A 20,673-nucleotide genomic window follows, 5' to 3' on the forward strand; every position below is an offset into this window, starting at 1 on the left:
GAAGAAATGCTTAAATTATTCTCAGCCGCTAACAGCCACTAACAATCGCTTTCAGCTGTATTCTAGTCCATAGTTTTTCACCCACCATGCCACAATAGACAAGTAAAAGCTGTGGGAAGCTGGCTCTTTATGTAGTGTGTAGGAAGCTGGCTATCTATATAGATATCAAAAAGAAGTTCACTGTGCAGAAAGTCCAGGTATCCCTTGTTAATGTACAGGGGCTTGCTCCAGCAATCCCAAGGTGCTCTATTTGTGGCAGTGTGGCTGAGCAGCCTTAGGCTCATCACATCAGAGGGGAGTGTTAGACATGTGTTGCACCCGCAGAGTCCATAAATGAGACACACTCAAAAAGGAAATTCGACACCAATTTAGAAAAAATTAAATAGATTTTTAGGTGTTTTGTCCGTCAGGTTGCTTGCAGTGGAGGCTCTCACTCGTTAGGTTGGCTGGGAAACTGGTTCAGAACAGGACAACTGGGCCTCTCTCGGTGCTGGCCTTGGTAATGCGACGTCCCTAGTCAGTAGGTCGTTCTTGCTGGTGTTGATGTCCAGTCTGAACACTGTACAAGCCTTGGCTGCTGCAAGGGGTCTGGTACTCAGGGTATTGGTGAAGGGCGACTCCTTGGTGTCCTGGCATCTCCAAACTGGGTAGGGAGACAGACCTGACTTCCTGGGCCATGGTGGTCTCTTGGGCCATGGTGGCCTCCTTCTGGGCGGCTGCTGTGTCGATGGTCCCGGTGGTCAGCAGATCGGTGAACTGGAGGGTGTGGTCGGTGGTTGCAGAGAAATGGCTCCTCCACTTCAAGGGAGATGATGGCGGTTTGGCGAAGTGCTGGCATAGGTTGGCTGGGAAACTGGTTCAGAACAGGACAACTGGGCCTCTCTCGGTGCTGGCCTTGGTAATGCGACGTCCCTAGTCAGTAGGTCGTTCTTGCTGGTGTTGATGTCCAGTCTGGACACTGTACAAGCCTTGGCTGCTGCAAGGGGTCTGGTACTCAGGGTATTGGTGAAGGGCGACTCCTTGGTGTCCTGGCATCTCCAAACTGGGTAGGGAGACAGACCGGACTTCCTGGCCCATGGTGGTCTCTTGGGCCATGGTGGCCTCCTTCTGGGCGGCTGCTGTGTCGATGGTCCCGGTGGTCAGCAGATCGGTGAACTGGAGGGTGTGGTCGGTGGTTGCAGAGAAATGGCTCCTCCACTTCAAGGGAGATGATGGCGGTTTGGCGAAGTGCTGGCAGCCCTCCGAGGCTTTTGGAGCATGAACAGCTGCAGTATGAGTTGGGTCCTTGCAATTGTTAAGACAGGAACAGGCAAGAAGGGTTCGACTCCAAGTCCACAGCTAGTCCATGGTTCTTGCGTTTTCCGGCTCTACTTTTTCCTTCTTCTTCTTTGCTTAGGTGAAAGTGAGTTCATGGTATCAGGGGGCCACTTAAATACTGAATTTAGGGATATTAAAGGGAGTGAAGAGTAGTAGCAAAAAGGCTACTCCCCCCTATATGACCACTTTCTGTGGGGAGTGTGCATAACCTTGTCTCAGAGTTCCTAATTCTACCAAAAACAATATGGTGGAACCCTTCTTTCGTGGAGAACATCATGTAGCCCACCTTAAGGGTGTTACTAGCCTTGTGGTGCAACCCGCCTACTAGCTTATCTATTTTCCTGCCTGCCCTGGTGCCAAATGTGCCTCAGGGCAGGGGGTGGCATCTCCCAGGTCTGGGGGGAAGCCAGGATTGCATATTAAAGGCGGCAGGGGCTTTGAAGCGCCTGGCCTTGATATGCAAAATCACTAGGCATCCTGTTGGAGGAGGTGTGAACATCTTTCTCTGGAACAGGCGTTGTTTCTGGCCTCAGGGAGAGTGGACTCTCACCCAAAGGGGGGCAGAAACATGTCTATGGTGGCAGGTTGGACGAGATCAATCAGTCATAACATTAGATAGTGGTAGGTTTTTCAGTAGGCATCCTCTGGGTTCAGTTCGAAAAAATATATTTTACTGGCAACAGTACAGATGTATTAAGTCAAGGCATTTGATACCAAATGCCATAGGTTTCAGTGGAAAAAGTTCAGTGTTCGAGAATGCACTCCTTCCCTTGTAGAGTTCATTTTTTACTTGTGTCCTCCATTTATGATTGCGTGCGAACGGGTGCTGTGTACCGTCCCACGGCACAGCCTTAGATTCAAATCGACAGAAGTGTTGCACGTGTGCGCGCCCCTCCCGTCGCACTGCGAGTGTGGGAAAACTTCCCTCATTTTTAATCCTGTATTCCAACTTCTTCAATGGTAATCTTGTTTATCCATAGTAATCAAACTTTTAAACGTAGTTTTCCATGTTTCATTAACACACCGCTGAGACAGCATACTTTCACCTCCCATTTTATTTTTCCATTTTTTAGCATCTTTCAATGTATACTGAGTGCCATAGGCTTTTTCACAGCAACATACTCAATAAAAGGTGAAGCAGAGTGAGCTCATCAATATTTTACCCAATGCATTTCGAGCCTCGTGGGCTCTTCGTCAGGGGTTCCTACAAAATAAGAAACAATTCAGACAGTTGTTCCCTGTTAACCTTCACTGTTCAATTTGCAATCAGAAACAAGAAAAACTTATCTTCCTAAAGTGCTTCTGTGATCCCCACCTCCCTACCTAACGTATCATCCCAGTGCTAAACCATATGGCCGTGTTATCCTCTAAAAGTGTAAAATAAAAATACAAATAAACCAACATTCAAACCCTTCCCCTCCTCTGCAACAGTGCGTCCCATCACTCGGTAAATTAAGCAAACAACTGAATTTATATCCCATTCCCGACCCAAGTGCTCAAAAAAACCGATGTCTTTAACTAAAAACCTTGATTTATTACTATTTCCCCTTCTCCCAGAGTAATTCTCAATACCTTGATAAAGCCACGGGCAGCGACCTGACCTCCTCATCCACCGAGAAGGGGAAATAGTAAAATATTGATGAGCTCACTCTGCTTCACCTTTTATTGAGTATGTTGCTGTGAAAAAGCCTATGGCACTCAGTATACATTGAAAGACGCTAAAAAATGGAAAAATAAAATGGGAGGTGAAAGTATGCTGTGTGTTAATGAAACATGGAAAACTAGGTTTAAACGTTTGATTACTATGGATAAACAAGATTACCATTGAAGAAGTTGGAATACAGGATTAAAAATGAGGGAAGTTTTCCCACACTCGCAGTGCGACGGGAGGGGCGCGCACACGTGCAACACTTCTGTCGATTTGAATCTAAGGCTGTGCCGTGGGACGGTACACAGCACCCGTTCGCACGCAATTATAAATGGAGGACACAAGTAAAAAATGAACTCTACAAGGGAAGGAGTGCATTCTCGAACACTGAACTTTTTGCTATGCAATATTATCGTCCCGATGGTAGTTTGCACCCCGATGATTCATAGAGAAGATACAATTAGATTTCGGAACAATAAACACACTTCTGCGGCAGCGAAGGACTGGAGTGCAATCTTTTAACATCCGAACAACAGAGGAACTGTTTTTGAACTGTTGACCTTGAATCATGCATCATTTATTAATACACGCATTTCCAAAAGAATGTTGGTATATGTCAGTATGGTGAAATTGATTTATTTATGTTAAATACCGTTATGTTACGTTACTGATATTATTATTATGAACGATGTTCACAATCGTATCGCACGTAAAGTAAGAATTATCAATGTGGAGGTGTGGGGTTCTGATTGTGATAGTATATGCACTGGGGATAGGGTAGAGAGGTTTGAATTGTGGTAGTTGTAGTTCGAGAGTAGTACTTAGACAACCTAACGCAGGCATGACAAAAGGTCAGATGGTTACGATTCTTGTCAGGATTGGGTGATGCTAGGTAAAGAGGCGGTTAAAATCCAACGGTTTAAGTAGAGATTAGACACTTTGGGGAAGGTGGATGAGGAGGTCAGGTCGCTGCCCGTGGCCTTATCAAGGTATTGAGAATTACTCTGGGAGAAGGGGAAATAGTAATAAATCATGGTTTTTAGTTAAAGACATCGGTTTTTTTGAGCACTTGGGTCGGGAATGGGATATAAATTCAGTTGTTTGCTTAATTTACCGAGTGATGGGACGCACTGTTGCAGAGGAGGGGAAGGGTTTGAATGTTGGTTTATTTGTATTTTTATTTTACACTTTTAGAGGATAACACGGCCATATGGTTTAGCACTGGGATGATACGTTAGGTAGGGAGGTGGGGATCACAGAAGCACTTTAGGAAGATAAGTTTTTCTTGTTTCTGATTGCAAATTGAACAGTGAAGGTTAACAGGGAACAACTGTCTGAATTGTTTCTTATTTTGTAGGAACCCCTGACGAAGAGCCCACGAGGCTCGAAATGCATTGGGTAAAATATTGATGAGCTCACTCTGCTTCACCTTTTATTGAGTATGTTGCTGTGAAAAAGCCTATGGCACTCAGTATACATTGAAAGACGCTAAAAAATGGAAAAATAAAATGGGAGGTGAAAGTATGCTGTCTCAGCGGTGTGTTAATGAAACATGGAAAACTACGTTTAAACGTTTGATTACTATGGATAAACAAGATTACCATTGAAGAAGTTGGAATACAGGATAGGTTTCAGTGGAGCCATCATGTAGCTGGGGAGCTCGTAAAGACCAGTGACCAGTACATGTACTTAAGATGGCGTCCCTTTTCACTTGTACCATCTAGGAATTGAACTAGGCAGCACAGCGGCATATCTGCTCAAGTAGATATGCCCTCACATGTAATATAATGCACCATGCCATAAGATTACAGGGCCTGCTGTAGAGGTGACTTACACATATTACATACAGTGACTTTGGTGTGGCACACACTAAGTGTGCCATGTTGTGTTTTCACTCATGGTTTGCACCATGACACTCAGTCTTCAATGACAGACTGCTTGCAATTTGTATGTAGGTCCCTTAGGGTGGCATAATACATGCTGCAGCCCTTAGGGACGCTCTTTAGTACCCATGCCCTAGGTACCAGGGGCACCACTTACTAGAGATTTATACAGGTGCCAAAGTGTGTGCCAATTGTGTGGCAATTACACCATTTATCCTTGTTTTAGGGAAAAAACACCAGCACTGGGGACTGATTAGCAGGGACCCAGTATACATCATTTGAAAAACATCAGTACCTGTGGCAAAAAGTGGGGGTGTTCAATCAGACGAGGGGACACTGTTCCGGGAGTCGGGTGTAAAATATCACTCACTCGTCAGGAGGAGAGAATTAGAGTAGATAGTGAGAAGAGAAAGGGAAATAGAAAGAGAAAAAGAGAGGCAGAGGTGCATCCCCAGTATCAAGGATCTAGTCCCGAAGGGGAGGGTCAGGTCTTGCCCCTTTGTTGGCCCTCACGCCTCTCGAAGGATGTCAGGTTTCATTACTGGGCTTATGCTCCTCGTCGGGCCGGCGCTGCAATGCCCGACGGGACCCCTGCAAAAGGCTCACTTTCACGGAGGTCTTTAAAAGAGAAAAGCCGACCGGTGAGTGTGGGTTTGCGGGCTAGATCCAGGGGTGGAGGAGGTGAAGAGCGTGCAGTAAGGATATTAAAGTTAAAAATACCTAAGGGTGTCGACAATAAGACTTTAATAATGTGGTACCCCTGGTAGAATAAAATACCGTAAGGTAAGCGGGTTACTGTGGGGCTTAATGCGCCCAAGTAACTTATTAACCCCTTCCATGCTCATGACGAGCTCAGCTCGTCATAAGGCACAGTGGAGCTGTGCTTATGACGAGCTGAGCTCGTCATGAACAATGGGGTTCGAGTAGGATCAGCACAGGAGGGGAAAACCATTAGCAGCCAAGGTGTTAAAGGGTCAACATGTTTCACGCCTCGTGTGTCTAAAAAAGATCAGTGGCGTTTCTTCAGGACCTAACTGATGTGGTGGTGGTGCACGTGAAAGGTAACCTGCTCAAGTGACAGGTACAAAAGGGTTAACCACTCGGCTAGGTGCCTTGCTGGAGTGGTTCTAATCTCCAATTGTAGATTTGCCCTAAACAAAAGGAGTACCCTCGAGTCTGGGGAACAGTGTCCCAAGGCTAGTCCCTGCTGGTGGCCTGCACCTTATTGGGGTTGCGTCCGGTGCCAGCTCAATAGCACCTATCCTGTACCAGCGGGTGACCATGACGACAAGCATTTGCAATGCAATAGGTCTCGCATTAGGAAAGTTTGAGCTATTGGTATTGTAAATGACAATTTTTTTTATTTATGTGTTGATTTTGAAAATAGCGAAATTAATAGCTTTGTCATTTACAATGCCAATACTTTTAACTTCCGCAAATGTGACACTTATAGCCTTTGTAATGCAATGTGTTGTATTTACGTGACTTAGATGTATTAATATTACAAATAAAAATTGCTTTTAATTTTTTAAAATAATTAATACTTAAATAAAAGTTATTGTAATTTATAATGGCAATACCTTAAACTTTTGTAAAAAACTTTTGTGAAGATTATGTTCAGTGTATTTTACTGTGACGAAAATCCAAAACAGGAGTGAAATATTAGTACCCGCAGGAGGAAGCAGACACCGTGCCTGGCACAGTTCGTGGGGACGACCAAAACGAAAGGGCATCCCAGAGCCCTCTGCGTGATGCAAGAGGAGGAGGGGCAGACTGTGTGCCAGCCCATCCTGCAGGGGGCCGGGATTGGCATCGGTGTGATGCAAGGAGGAGTAAAGTCTGGGCCTGAGGGCGGAAGGAGCAGGTGTGGACCTTGTTCAGCACCCTCCAGTCCTGGGACAAGGAGATAAACAGCCCGGCAGAGCTGTGCCCTTTAGCAGCTCTCCCGGGCGTGTAAGCAGTCAGATATTGAAACACTGAAGCCTGCACCCCGGATTCACAACTCGAAGCACGGGGTCAGAACTGAAACCAGGGCAACGGGAAGCGGCGGCCGCGTTCAATCCAAGTTCTACACTGTTTTTGGAGCCTTACAGTACTAGAGTCACACGCTGCTGTCACTGCTCCCCACTCACACCCGGAGCACACTATACACTAGTACTGAAGTCACTGCACCCTTATAGCACTGGAGGCACACATGCTGCTGTCACTGCTCCCAGCCAAGAGCACACTATACACTAGCACTGAAGTCACTGCACCCTTATAGTACTGGAGGCACACATGCTGCTGTCACTGCTCCCAGCCCGGAGCACACTATACACTAGCACTGAAGTCACTGCACCCTTATAGTACTGGAGGCACACATGCTGCTGTCACTGCTCCCAGCCCGGAGCACACTATACACTAGTACTGAAGTCCCTGCACCATCACTGCACCCTTATAGTACTGGAGGCACACATGCTGCTGTCACTGCTCCCAGCCCGGAGCACACTATACACTAGTACTGAAGTCACTGCACTATCACTGCACCCTTAGAGTACTGCAGTCACACATGCTGTAGTCACTGCTTCCAGCTCACACCTGCAGCACACTATACACTAGTACTGAAGTCACTGCACTATCACTGCACCCTTAGAGTACTGCAGTCACACACGCTGTGGTCACTGCTCCCAACTCACACCCGGAGCACACTATACACTAGTACTGAAGTCACTGCACTATCACTGCACCCTTAGAGTACTGCAGTCACACATGCTGTGGTCACTGCTCCCAACTCACACCCGGAGCACACTATACACTAGTACTGAAGTCACTGCACTATCACTGCACCCTTATAGTACTGAAGTCACACATGTTGCCGTCACTGCTCCCCGCTCACACCCGGAGCACACTACACTAGTACTGAAGTCACCGCACTATCACTGCACCCTTATAGTACTGAAGTCACATCATTTTTGGTGCCCCCCCACCGTCATGATCTACTCCTCTCACTGCCACCCGGCAAAACCGACCCTCATCTCTCCAATCATAAAATACTAAACACACCCCTTGAGGTCCGCTCCCGCTCCAAAGGTCAGTGCCCTATGCGGCCCCACCGGTCGCACTGCCCTAAAGCCGGCCCACCACCTTGAAGCTACAGACGGCAATTATGCTCGCCAGAAGTATGAGTGGTGTGCACTAGAACCCTACCACCTCCAACATATTCAGTGCAACGAACGTAATTTATTAATATTTTTAATAAGTGTTTCCTTAAAACACTTCAAGCACCGGTTGGCTCTGTTCTAGTCTAGCAGGCCAGGTGACCAGCGTGATAATTCTTGTCCAGTAAGCAATGAGCCTCTAGTACTCAAAGACCAGTTCACTTCCACAGGAATGCAATGAGTAACTCAGCAAGTGTGCACCTAGATAGGCTTAAAATGTCCTTGTGTTACAGGGCAGTGAAGGAGAGCTGATGCACTCACCCATAATCTAGACGACTTTGGACTCCATCGCCAGACTAACCCCCTTGTAAAAACCACCTTCTGCTAACAAACTATTTCAGAGGTTTGGCTGTAACGACCTCGGTTGGGCGCCGAGAACCCAAGAGTACTGTACATTTAATAAGGCAAGAGCCCCAGCAAACAGGTGGTGGGATATTTACACCTGTGGTTCCTCTAGAAGCAACCCAACTCGGTTCATTTACCTTCTTGTACGGTCAATCTTGAGTCAACTGACAGCACAAAGGCCCCCATAGCAGGTCCGCTCAGAGTACTAAAGATACTATGCGCTACAATGTGCTCCCTGGGCAGACGCAAGATGCTTGCAGTGCTACAGCGAGTAAGGCCAGATCCTATTAGACAGAAGCAGGCAGGGGGTCGGGGGGAGGTGGGGGGGGGAAGAGATTTCTTGCTAACAGTATTCAAGAAGTGGTCACCAAACGGATCTGGTATGACAGAACATAAGTGGAACAGGAAATGTAAAGAACAGCCAGAGAGCCTACACAAGCCAGTGCAACCACAGACTCACTCGGGAGCAGCAGTGAGCTAGTCAAAGCAGAAGCTGCAACTACCGAAAGTAGTGCTGCTGCAACGCACCAAACTGCATTCAAACACTTCCTTGGAGAGACATAAGACAAGAGTTCCTTTAGTGACACACCAAGGGAATCTTACAGCCGGTCACTGGTGTTCATGACACAGTGGTACTTGCATGTGACCAGCAGCGTACAACTCAATGCAAGGCCCTTTTCGTGGCAGTGTCTGGTAGAGGCTGCTGTGCGCCACATGCTCGTTGCCTCAATAAATACAGGGTAAATAAGCTGCTTCTGAGAACCACCACTGAAGGGCTTACGGAAGAAGGGACTCTTTATATACAGGTAAAGGTCGGCTAAAAGTGATAGAAACGTTAATCTGGAACGTGTCCTTTGCATCACCTACATAAAGGATAATGCACTCTTTAGAGCAGGTAGCCGAAAGCTTGCTCGTCTTTGAACAGACCTTGAAATACTGCAGTAGCAGATGAAGACCCCTAGCTAAGTAGAACAAGTTCTTATTATAGGGTGCCGCCGCGCTGCCCGCGGCGACCCGGAAGCTCTTGGCTGGCTGGCCAATCCGCTCGCGGCCGACCGGAAGTCCCGCCTCCCGAGGTCCGCGAGCTGCCGGCGCATGGAGCGCCCTGCCGGTCCGGGGTAGCCCGGGTCCCCAGGAGGGGGCCGGGGAGAAGGAGGAGTGTGGCGCCTGTTGCGGGGCTCCTCTGACCTGAGGGAGCCCCGGTTTAGAAGAGGAGGCGAGACGCGCCGCGCCGCGAGGAGCGGAGCGCGAGAGGAGCCCCGCCGGAAGAGCGCAGTCGGTGAGTGGGGCCCAGGGCTGATGTGAAGTGCGTGCGTGCATGTGTGTATGCTTGTGGGGGAGGGGAGGGGAGGGAAGGGGGGAGGGGGAGTGTGTGCGCGCGTGTGTGCGCGCGTGTGTGCGCGCGTGTGTGCGTGTGTGCGCGAGGGAATGTGTGTGCGCATGCGTGACTGTGTGTGATTGAGAGAGAATGCGAGGCGGGGGATAGTGTGCCGTGTGCCTGTATGTGTGCCGTGTGCCTGCGTGTGCATGCGCGCGCCTGTGTGTGTGTGTGTGCGTGCGTGCATGCAGAGGGGTGGGGGCTGCCTGTGTCTGTGTGTGAGCAAGGGCTTTGCACCGCGCATGCGCAGCTATCAGACGCTCGCTCCCGAGGTGAAATCTGACCTCGTCAAAGCGGCCGTCTGGTAGCTGTCCACATTCCTAAATACGGGCCACAATAGGTCTGAAGCAGACTCCTTCAATGCTCACGCATTGAGGGTAGGTCTGCTCGACCTAAAAAGGGGCACCTTCCTACACCAGCCATATGCTAATGTTACGTTATGTATGGATTTTTATTGAGGGCATATTTCACCTGAAGGTCTCATAGCGCTCCTTCATGCTTCAAAGGGGACAGCCGTACTGCAGGCCAGGTCACTTCCAGATGGGAACACATACAGCTCCACAATGGTTCCATGTATTTACAAGCAAATGGCTACCTCATGGAAAGGTGAAATAGCATAGAGGGGAAGAGAATGAGGTTTGCCACAATTAAGGATTCTTAACTCCACCACACATCAAATTCATGAGTGGTGGAATACACAAATACACTTAACTCCCAACTACTGGTATAAATTTTATACAACACATTGATGTGTGCAGGTCCTTAAGGACCATGTGTGTCAATACAGCTGACATGGGCCGTGTGGGTGAAAGGGAGTGGGAACCTGCTGTTATAAACACGTTTTTGTCACTTAATACACATGCTTCACAGCAAAGAATGCATAGCCAAGTGACATGTTGCTTTGTTATGCATGGAGGGGAACTAAGAATCAATAGTGCTGTACGTGCTCACAGCCAGGCTCTCCAACAGCATGAAAGTTCCAATTAAGAATCAGGATGTACAGACTCAGTAACTACACTAACATTTATGCGAGTCATTTTGTTCCTTGGAAATGTGTTTGGAGTTCATGAGTGTGTCCACAGGGTATACTGATGTTAAGTATTTCATCATTTATTTTTTACATTTTGTATGAATTTTGGTGAATGTTGACAGAAGTCAGAGACACAGACTGACGATGTCTACTGTACATCTTAATAGAGTTATTGGGTTGGAAAAGATGGGCTAGTCCTGTATGCGTGAACGTTGGGTTATTGCCTGGCAGGGTCTAATCCAGAAATGTTACAGATTCGTTTGTGTGAAGATTAAATATCAAAGGTCAACATGCTGAGCTATCAGAAAGGCACACAGCTAGACATATGGAAAACTGTTTTTTTAATTCACTTGCTGGTAGGACACATACCTGCACTGATAGCGTACTCCAGTTATTTTTGTGCGGCAATTGCTGCAGGGCAACATCCATTCATGGGCTCCACTTTGTGTAGTCGGGCTTTCTGGAACTTGAATTGATACCGCCATAGAACTGTTGGAGCTATTCCAGTGTGGACTATGGATGATTAACTTCTCACTGAGCTTCTCCGTAGTTTCCTTCACCACTTCCTTCTTAAACTAAATGCAACAAGAGATAGGACACAACGTAATACACAGATGTGACAGAAAGCAAGCATCAAACTAAATTTGATCAATTACCTGACTTGCCTAAATGTAATGTTTTTATAAAGTCTCATATTTCCAATACATATTTAACCACTGCATGTGTAACCAGTCACTTTCCTGGAATCTCTTTAACTGAAGTAAACCATAAAATATACGAAATAAACAGCATGTGTTATATGATCAGATTATTAGTTCTATGTATCCTTCATGGGTGTCCATAGAGGATTTCATTCTAAGTTTCAGTAGTAACTCTGCAAGCAAATTCACATTGGCAGATCAAATCCCTCAAAAACTTTACAGTATATTATGTTGGAGCAAAAGTCCTCAGAAAGTCTATTCCTCTCTGACTTGTATATTTTAGATTATTACCCTGCCTTTCTCATCAATTAAGTTGACAGTCATGAAGGTTCACATAAGATGCTTCATATTTTACCTGACCTATTTGAAATTTAATTTGTAGTGAGTCACTACTCCTCATGTTCAAGTCACTGCTGCAAAGGTTTCAGCCCTTTTCCCATCCCAAAGGGCTTTCAAGAACTTGTATGGAAGATACTATGATTCTGGGTAGTAGTGCCAGGTTTGTTTAGTGTCCTGGCGGAGACCTGTTGCCTCTTTTGGTTCCTTTAGGTTTACCATGAGACCTGTGACTACAAGTACTAATAGTTTGTGCAATCTCCAGAGGGCCAACTAGGTAGGTAGATCTTCATTTAAGACCAGCCACAGACTGCCACACCCACTCTTATTTCTTAATTGGAGTTAATGGTTGCAGTGCACTTATTTGCCAGGCGAGAAGCATTTTGGTAAACCTCAGTTTAGAGAGGCAGCATTTCAGAAGCTGATCGGTTATCTTGGAGAGCTCTGAAACAATGCTGAAAGAGTTTCCAGGCATCCAGAGAAACCCTGATCCTGGTTCGATGTGGCTACCCAAGGCAGGACTCGAGTGGTTAATAATTTTATGTTGTAATTCAGCCTAATAACCAGTGATCTGAGAATTATTAGTTCACTTCTAGGAAAAACTGGCTTAAGGTACAGTTAAGTAAAGCACAAATGCTAGTGTGTGATAGTGTGCACACCCTGAGGAATTTAGCCTTGAAAGGCATGCAAACGTGTATATCCCCTTTTCGAACAGGAAGGTGGTCACTGTCCTATCAACCTAGGCTTTGCTGTCACTGGCTGAAATTGCAGAACAATCATCGTTTAGGGGCACAGAACATTTTATCTGTAGCCCTGTGGTGAGGATGCCTGCTGATACTTCCAGGTTAAAATGTATGTTCTTTGCGGTTGAAAGGGTGTGGGAGGGGGAGATCAAGAGAGAGTGAAAGAGAACAAGTGAGATTGAGACAGTGAGTTTTTTCAAACGATTTGGACCTACTTTGTACTACACAAAATAGTTGCTGCTTTTGGGAAGTTTGGTTTTCTCCATGTTGGACATTCCAGCCCTGCATATACTTTAAACAACAAACTGTTTCACAATTTACCTACCCGAAACCTGTCCTCACTTAATTCATTTGTTCAAAGTAGGTGTTTTGAGTTGTTGCTGGCTGCCAATGGAAAGGAAAGAGATGTGGAGCTATGCCTGACCTGTAATCAATAAGCCGCGCCACACCAGTCCAAAATGCTTTGACCTATGACTACATCAGAAAAAGGAAATTCTGACAAGTACAAAATGCACTTTTACGGGCTCTGAAGAGAAATAGATTTTTTTAAGGAGATGTCTGAGTGGACTTGGCTTTCTGCTTTGGTAACTAGAGGAAGATAAACAATGCTTTTCTTTAGTAGTCTGTTGCCTGGACACCAAGGAGGCATAAACCAGTGCAGCCAAAGATTACCAACAGGTTTGGAACCTATGCAAAGTTGCTAACCTCTTACTAGACTGAGTGAAGTTGTGCTACCTGCAAGGACAGGAATTTGGACTTTGCCATCAATGTAGAAGGAGCTGAGCAGATTCCAGGAAGATATGTATATGGTTCAAGTAACTGGAGAATTTGTAAAGAATGTTGCGATGGATGCAGGTTGCACAAAAGCCAGAACACCCTTGCAGCGTAGCTGGCCAAGATACAGAAGACCCAAAGGTTGGAGAGTGTTGTCTGACTTTGAACAACTTGTAAGTGTAAGAAAGGGCCCTCTTTTTACGTGGTTGCCCCAACTTTTTGCAAAACTGCTGATGTGCTTTGACTGAGTGTGCCCTGGCTTCCTGCCAAACAGGTACCCAGGGCATATGTTCTCTCCCTAAACAGCATTGCATTTTAAAGAAACCCAATTGGCACTCTTTGGCCACAGGTCAGTCCCTTGTAAATGGTACCACAGGTACCAAGGGCACTGTGGCCAGGAAAGGCCTCTAAGGGCTGCAGCACTTATTGTGCCACCCTTAGAGGCCCTGTACATTTACACACACGCACACACTGCCTTTGCAGGCTGCGTGTTTTGGTGCAGAACAAAGTGAAGAGTCGACATGGCACACATCCCTGTGTGCCATGCCTACAACCCACTGCCCTGGCATAGGTCAACCACCCGTCCAGCTGGGTGCACTATACCAGTGGTGAGGGTATAGGAGCAGTAATACCAATCAACTGGCCCCCACCAACCGGTGGGGGCCAGTTGACCACCACTTTGGATGGGAGAATCGGCAGGAAAACCAAGGGAGGAAGGGAGGTGTGCCCACCTTTGCCAACCCCACCCCTCAGGTGGAGGAGGCGAGGTGAAGCACAACTCTCAGTCCCCGCCATCTTGCAGATGGGGGACCTAGCCAACCAAAGTGAGGCATATGCCCATCTCCCACTGGAGGGTGGCATAATAGAGGGTGTACCCACTCCAAGGAAGGGACCCATTGGTCTGAACCTTGCCTCCTCAGACAAGAACCGACCAAGAAGAAAAGAAGAAGAAGGACCGAAGAGCCGTGCTAAATCTAAGAAGAAGAGAACGCGCACTGACTTGGCCCCCGCTCTACCGGCCTGCCCCCAACTGAAAAACCAACAGAAGTGAAATCCTGGTGTGTCCCGCAGCCATTAACCTCAAGAGCCCAGAGGACCAGCCCTGCATCCACAGAAAAGACTCGGTCTTCCATGTTCACTCACAGACTCTGGCTCCGGCCAAATCCACAAGTCTGCACCACTTCGCACCAGACGCCCACGGCCAAGTTCGAGTGGCCCAACACCACGAGGAGGTCTCCCCGTCGATCCTGACCCAAGATCTGGTGATCTCTGACCTGCTTCGAATCTCCCAGAGAAGCCTGCAACCTCTTTCTGGAGTATCCCCCGACCGCCAGCTGTGCTGGTAAGAACAACCTGACGCCTATAGACACCCCTGCACCCGAAGTCCAACGGCCTTGGGTGGCTCAACTGAAGGCTTGGATTAGCATATCTGGTCATGAGAAGCAATTCAAAACACTTCGTTTCACATGTGATTTACCATCTGTTAATAAATGAAATCTCGACAATACAACATTCTGGAGTACATGGAGTAATTTTTTTGACATCTGATAATGAAGAATTAAATAAATACCGCGCTGTGCGCCCGTGGATGGAACGCGAAAATTGTTCCACTTTTTCAAGTTGTTTACAGAAACTGTGAACCAGGGCGGATCACGGATTCGGGCTGCACGCTCAGCAAAGTTTAAATTGATACATGCTAAGAAGGAACATGCAAATGAAGGTGTGCATGGTAACTCTTTGCTGGAGATCAACTGACGGTGTCCCAGCATCCCCAGGCATCCCAACTTACCTCTCCAACCAGTGGTCACCTCCATAAGCCTTCGTCCCCGAGCCTGCAGTGTTTGTTGAAACCGGAGAATCCCCATTGAAATCAACAGGGCACCTGACACCAAACCAGTAACCTGCACCCAGCTGCCCCTGGGGGTGAACCTTGGGTGTTGCCCTGAGCTAAACCTCAGGAGCTTTGCTTCCACAACCTTGTGGCCTGCTAGTGAGCAGCCAGCAACCGGATGCCCCCTACCCGCAATTGGATAATTTCCGGGATAACACGAGAGTAGTCCCATAGGATAATACTGATTACAGGACCGAAGCTTCGAGTGCCTGGAAAGTAGATGCTTGTTCCATTCCCGATGCATAAGTTGTCAGTACCTCTTAATTTTCTTTTGGCATCCTAGTTCTAGAATATCTTCTTGATCAGGAAATAAAATACCTGTGTTCTTGGGGAATGAAAATAGCGGCCAGACATTGACGTTATTCAGTGTTATTTGCTGTGTCATGCTGTATCTAAGTTTCTAACTCCTGTAACCTCCTACAGAAAGGCTTCTTGGCCCACCATTGCTATCTAGAGTGAGTCAAATGCACAAAGAAATTAACTCTGATATTCAATGGAGTGGAACATTAGCATGTTCTTGGGATGTCAGTGGCGAATGGCTGCACCCACAGAGGATACCACACAGTTGCCACTAACTGTCCAAGGAGCCAAAAAAGGCTTCAGAATTTGTAATCAAATAAGCAGCACCTAAAATACATTGCCAACATTTAAGAGTATCAAGGCTAAGTCAGCCACTTTTGTTAATGCACACGTTTAGTCTATAATTCAGGAACCAATGCAAACACTTTTTCTTAATGAGGATTCCATAGGAATACACTCAGACTGGACATTAATCGCTTCTGATACATATTTAAGCCAATCACATATTTCTAGAACACAGATTTTTATGCAGCAAAGTGGATGAAAACTCTGCAATGCTGCACAAGCGATCCACGACATTGTGGAGAGTGTAATTGGTTTTGTCTATCCTCTGAAGGAACCAAGAAAACAACCCATTTTCAGCAAACTTTTGTTTCTTGTTGGAAAAACGGGGGAAGGCACTGTGCAATAAAACCTATGCTTTTCCCCCCTGCGAATTGCATTAAAAAATGTTTTCTGTCTTATGATCACCTTCGTTCCAGCTTTCAGGAAGAAGCAGAGTTAAGAAAAAAATATATATATATCCCACAGTTTTTACATTTTTCTAACTGGTAGTCCATTTTACTTATTCTACATGGAGTTTGTGGAAGAAAATAGGTGGGAAAGCTGAAGTAGAACCTGTACTGCTACAAATTTCTGACAAATAGACACCATTCTAAATTCACCAAGGGGTCATTTGTGTCAATTGCTCATAGTTTTACAAAGGAAACCAATAATTTAAATAAAAAAAGAATGAAAATAATTAGGAAGAACTAGCAATTGATGACAACGTTTTCATCTGTAATTTATTTTCCCCAATGGTCGATTTAAAAAAGTAACATACTATTATGTCCTTAGGACCCTTCTGGTCTCAGGGAAGCATAGTGTTTGTTGGATGTCCAAAAGCACATGAAACCCACAGCCAACACTTGAGCTGCGCCCTTTAATGCTTAATGATGTTTCATTGTGCATCAACCCATGCGTCAATTCTTAACGTAAACTCCGATGAATTAGAAATGGGTATGAAGAAACCCTATGTATTTTTGAAAGGTACACAAGATACTGAGTTTTTGAATAATGGATATTTATACACTTCTAAAGTTGGGGCTACCCATACCATCATATAATTCAGAGGACATTTTGCAAAACTTTATTGTTAAGTTTGGAGCTTACCGGGCACCAATAAATAGTGAATCAGCCCACCCCACTCGCCTTGGAGTCTAGTTTTCAGAAACATGTGAGTTTACCAAGTTGATCTGGAGTAGCAGGCAAATCAAATTTTCAAAAAACAGCAATTTTTTATGTCAGAAATTTTAAGTCCCCACACATGTTTGGGGCTTTTCCTGACACAGGCTCCCAGACCCAGCCACACAAGTGGGGTATTGTTTTTATGGGAAGAAGATAGGGAATGCGGAGTTGTAGGAACTTTGTGGATTCCCACAGATTCCAGAAGTCTACCTCACAGAAATGTGAGGAAAGTGTGTGATTTTTCCAAAGTTTGGGAGTTGCAAGGCATTGTGGGTAATAAAATGCAGTGGGATCCACGCAGGTCACACCAACCAACCTGGACTCATCTGAGTGACTAGATTTCAGAAACGTCTGGATTTGGTAGGTTTCCCTCCATGGCAGTTTAGCTCGAATAGAGCAGCCATTCGGAATGGCAAGAGAGGAAAACTTACTCCCACTCTACTGGCTCATATGTCAAAACTGTGCCCAGAAGAATCAAAATTGCTTCTTGCTTGCCATGGCAATGGAGAAACTCTAAAGGCTGATGCAGGGGCCAGCACTCATTTCCTACTTTCTTTTTTTTCTTAACCAATTTTTACCCTCTTTCTGGTGAGCTTTCTGGTAAAGCTCTCTTAATCTGCTCCCCACACCACCCCCTCGGGCAGCGAGGGTGGAGCTGAAAGACTGCTGCACCCAGGTGTGAAAGGGGGAATTAAATGTTCTAGGTGGGGGATGCACCGCCCCCAAACACTAAAAAAGATAATTTCTTGATGGTGTAGGTAGTGGGGGAAAGGAGTTAGATTGGTAAGGAAAATGCTACTTACAAGTATGCATCTGTTCTTGGCATGTAGAGCTGCAGAATCGTACACTTAGCAATAGATCGCCACCTGTGTTGGACTCGGATGATTGCAGGATGTTGTCTTCTTGGAATAAGTCTTTGTATTCACGAGATAGGTGACTCCTCCCTTGGACAATACTGCGCATGGTCATCGACTCCATACTCAGATTGTTTTTCGCCATGATGGGAAATGATGGAGTTAGTAGAAGTAAAGAGAAAGGATGTCCATCGTGTGCATCTAAGTAAGATGAGTACTGGAACGGATACATGTCCCGGGAAGGCGGGAGGGCGTGTACGATTCTGCAGCTCTACATGCCAAGAACAGATGCATACTGGTAAGTAGCATTTTCCGTTCGAGGCACATGAGCTGCAGATCGTACACTTAGCATCGATTGTGCAGCAGTGTCTCCCCTAACGGTGGTCGCTTGTATCTGTTGCAGCATACTGAAACAGTGTTCTAAGGACAGCTTGGGCTACTGCAGCTTGCCGCTTGGCTTGCACATCAACACAATAGTGTTTAGTGAAGGTGTGAATTGTAGACCCTGTTGCTGCCTTGCATATGTCCTCTAGTGGTATATTTCCTAAGAAAGCCATAGAGGCTCCTAGTTTACGAGTGGAGTGCGCTCTAGGAGGAATCGTTAGTGTACGTTTAGCTTTTTGATAGCATATTTGTATACACTTTACAATCCATCTGGCAATCCCTCCTTTAGAGATGGGATTGCCCTTACGTGGGGGAGAGAAATAGTTGTTTTGTCTTTCTGAAGGAGTTAGTCCTATCTGTGTAGTATAACAGAGCTCTTCTAACATCTAAGGTGTGTAAAGCCCTTTCTGCAACAGAATCGGGTTTTTGAAAAAACAGTGGTAGCTCTACTGATTGGTTAAGGTGAAAAGGAGTAATAACTTTTGCCAGGAATTTAGGATTGGGCCTAAGAACCACTTTGTTAGGATGTATCTGAAAAAATGGCTCTTGTATTGGGAATGCTTGTATTTCAGTAACTCTTCTGAGAGAGGTGATGGCAACAAGGAAAGCAGTTTTCCATGTTAGGGATTGCAATTCACACTTGTGTAAAGGCTCGAAAGGAGGTCCCATAAGTCTTGTAAGGACCACGTTTAGGTTCCATACTGGAGCAGGCGGTAACCTAGGTGGGATTATTCGTTTTAATCCTTCCATAAATGCTTTGATTGCAGGTACTCTAAAGAGAGATAAATGTTGCCTATTCTGTAAATAGGCTGCAATTGCTGCCAGATGCAAGCGTATGGAAGAATAAGCCAAATTGGACCTTTGTAGGTGTAGAAGGAAGCAAATAATATTTTGGATGGAAACATCCAGTGGATCAATATGATTATTGTTACAATATATTGCAAATCTTTTCCACTTAGCGGCATAACATGCTCTGGTAGTGGGTCTCCTAGCTTCTTTAATTATGTTCATACAGTCTGGTGGTAGGTTTAAGTAACCGAACTCTAAGACTTCAGGAGCCAGATCGCCAAATTCAGTGGGCTTGGATCTGGGTGTCTTATTTCTCCATTGTTCTGTGTTAACAGGGATGGCGTGAGCCGTAATTTCTGATGTGGAACCAGTGAGAGATCTAGTAGTGTGGTGAACCACGGCTGACGTGCCCATGTGGGAGCCACTAGTATTAGTTTGAGAGACTGTTGTCTGGGCTTGCGTACTACTAGTGGAATGAGTGGGAGAGGCGGAAAAGCGTACGCAAATCTGCCTGACCAGTTCATCCATATCGCATTTCCCTCCGACCGTGGGTGTGGAAACCTGGCGGCGAAGGTTGGGCATTTTGCATATTTGTGGGTTGCAAACAGATCTATCTGTGGATGCCCCCACATTTGGAAGAATGGTTGAAGAACTTGTGGGTGTATCTCCCATTCGTGAATCTGTTGTGACTGACGACTCAACAGATCTGCTATCTGATTGTGAATTCCGGGAAGGTGTTCTACTGTCAGGTGTATGTTTTGAGGAATGGCCCATCTCCAAATGTTCTGGGCAAGCTGGGACAGTTGCAGAGAGTGTGTCCCCCCCTGTTTTTGTATATAATACATGGCTGTCATATTGTCCGTCCGGATTAGCACAGCTTTGTTTCGCACTTGTACCGGAAACGTTTTGAGTGCTAGGAAAATTGCTAGCAGCTCTAGATGGTTGATATGGAACTGTCTTTGTTGGTTGTTCCATTGGCCTTGTGTGGTATAATGCAAGAGATGGGCTCCCCATCCTGTGAGGGATGCATCTGTCGTGAGCACTATCTGTGGAACAGGGTCTAGGAACGGTCATCCCTTCGTCAAGTTTTTGGTGTTCACCATTGCAGAGAGCGATATGTACGGCTGTCTACCAACACCAGGTCTGTGAGCTGACCTTAAGCCTGATTCCACTGTTGTGCTAGACATTCTTGTAATGGGCGCATTTGCAGTCTTGCGTGAGGAACTATGAAGATGCAAGACGCCATCATGCCTATTAGCCTCATGAACACTCTGGCTTGGAGAGACTGCTGGTGTTGAAAAAGGGAGACTAACATTTGAATGCTCTGTATCCTGGCTTGACTGGGATACGCTAGAGCTGTAGATGTGTCTATGGTAGCTCCTAGATATTGATGAACGTGCGAAGGCTCTAGGTGCGACTTGGTGTAGTTTATTGTAAACCATAAGTCGTGCAATGTCTGAATTGTTTGTTTTGTGTGTTGAACACACTGGTTGAACAATTTTGCTTTTATGAGCCAATCGTCGAGGTAAGGGAAGACATGTATCTGTTGTCTTCTGAGATGTGATGCTACTACCGCTAAGCACTTTGTAAACACTTG

The 20,673-nt window shown here is 46.1% G+C and overlaps 1 protein-coding gene across 10 annotated transcripts in view; it reads right to left on the bottom strand.

Annotated features, from left to right (window-relative positions):
* The window catches only part of NBR1 (NBR1 autophagy cargo receptor), a 577,507-nt gene that overhangs the window by 332,642 nt on the left and 224,192 nt on the right, over nucleotides 1-20,673 (bottom strand). For all 10 annotated transcript variants that reach the window (XM_086924037.1, XM_086924035.1, XM_086924034.1 and 7 more), the window contains one exon: nucleotides 11,168-11,373. In XM_086924037.1, coding sequence (XP_086780163.1) covers nucleotides 11,168-11,373 — 206 coding nt within the window. The remainder of the gene's footprint in view (nucleotides 1-11,167; nucleotides 11,374-20,673) is intronic.

This window comes from Lissotriton vulgaris, chromosome 5 (assembly GCF_964263255.1).
Source record: "Lissotriton vulgaris chromosome 5, aLisVul1.2, whole genome shotgun sequence".
Lineage (NCBI taxonomy): Eukaryota > Metazoa > Chordata > Amphibia > Caudata > Salamandridae > Lissotriton > Lissotriton vulgaris.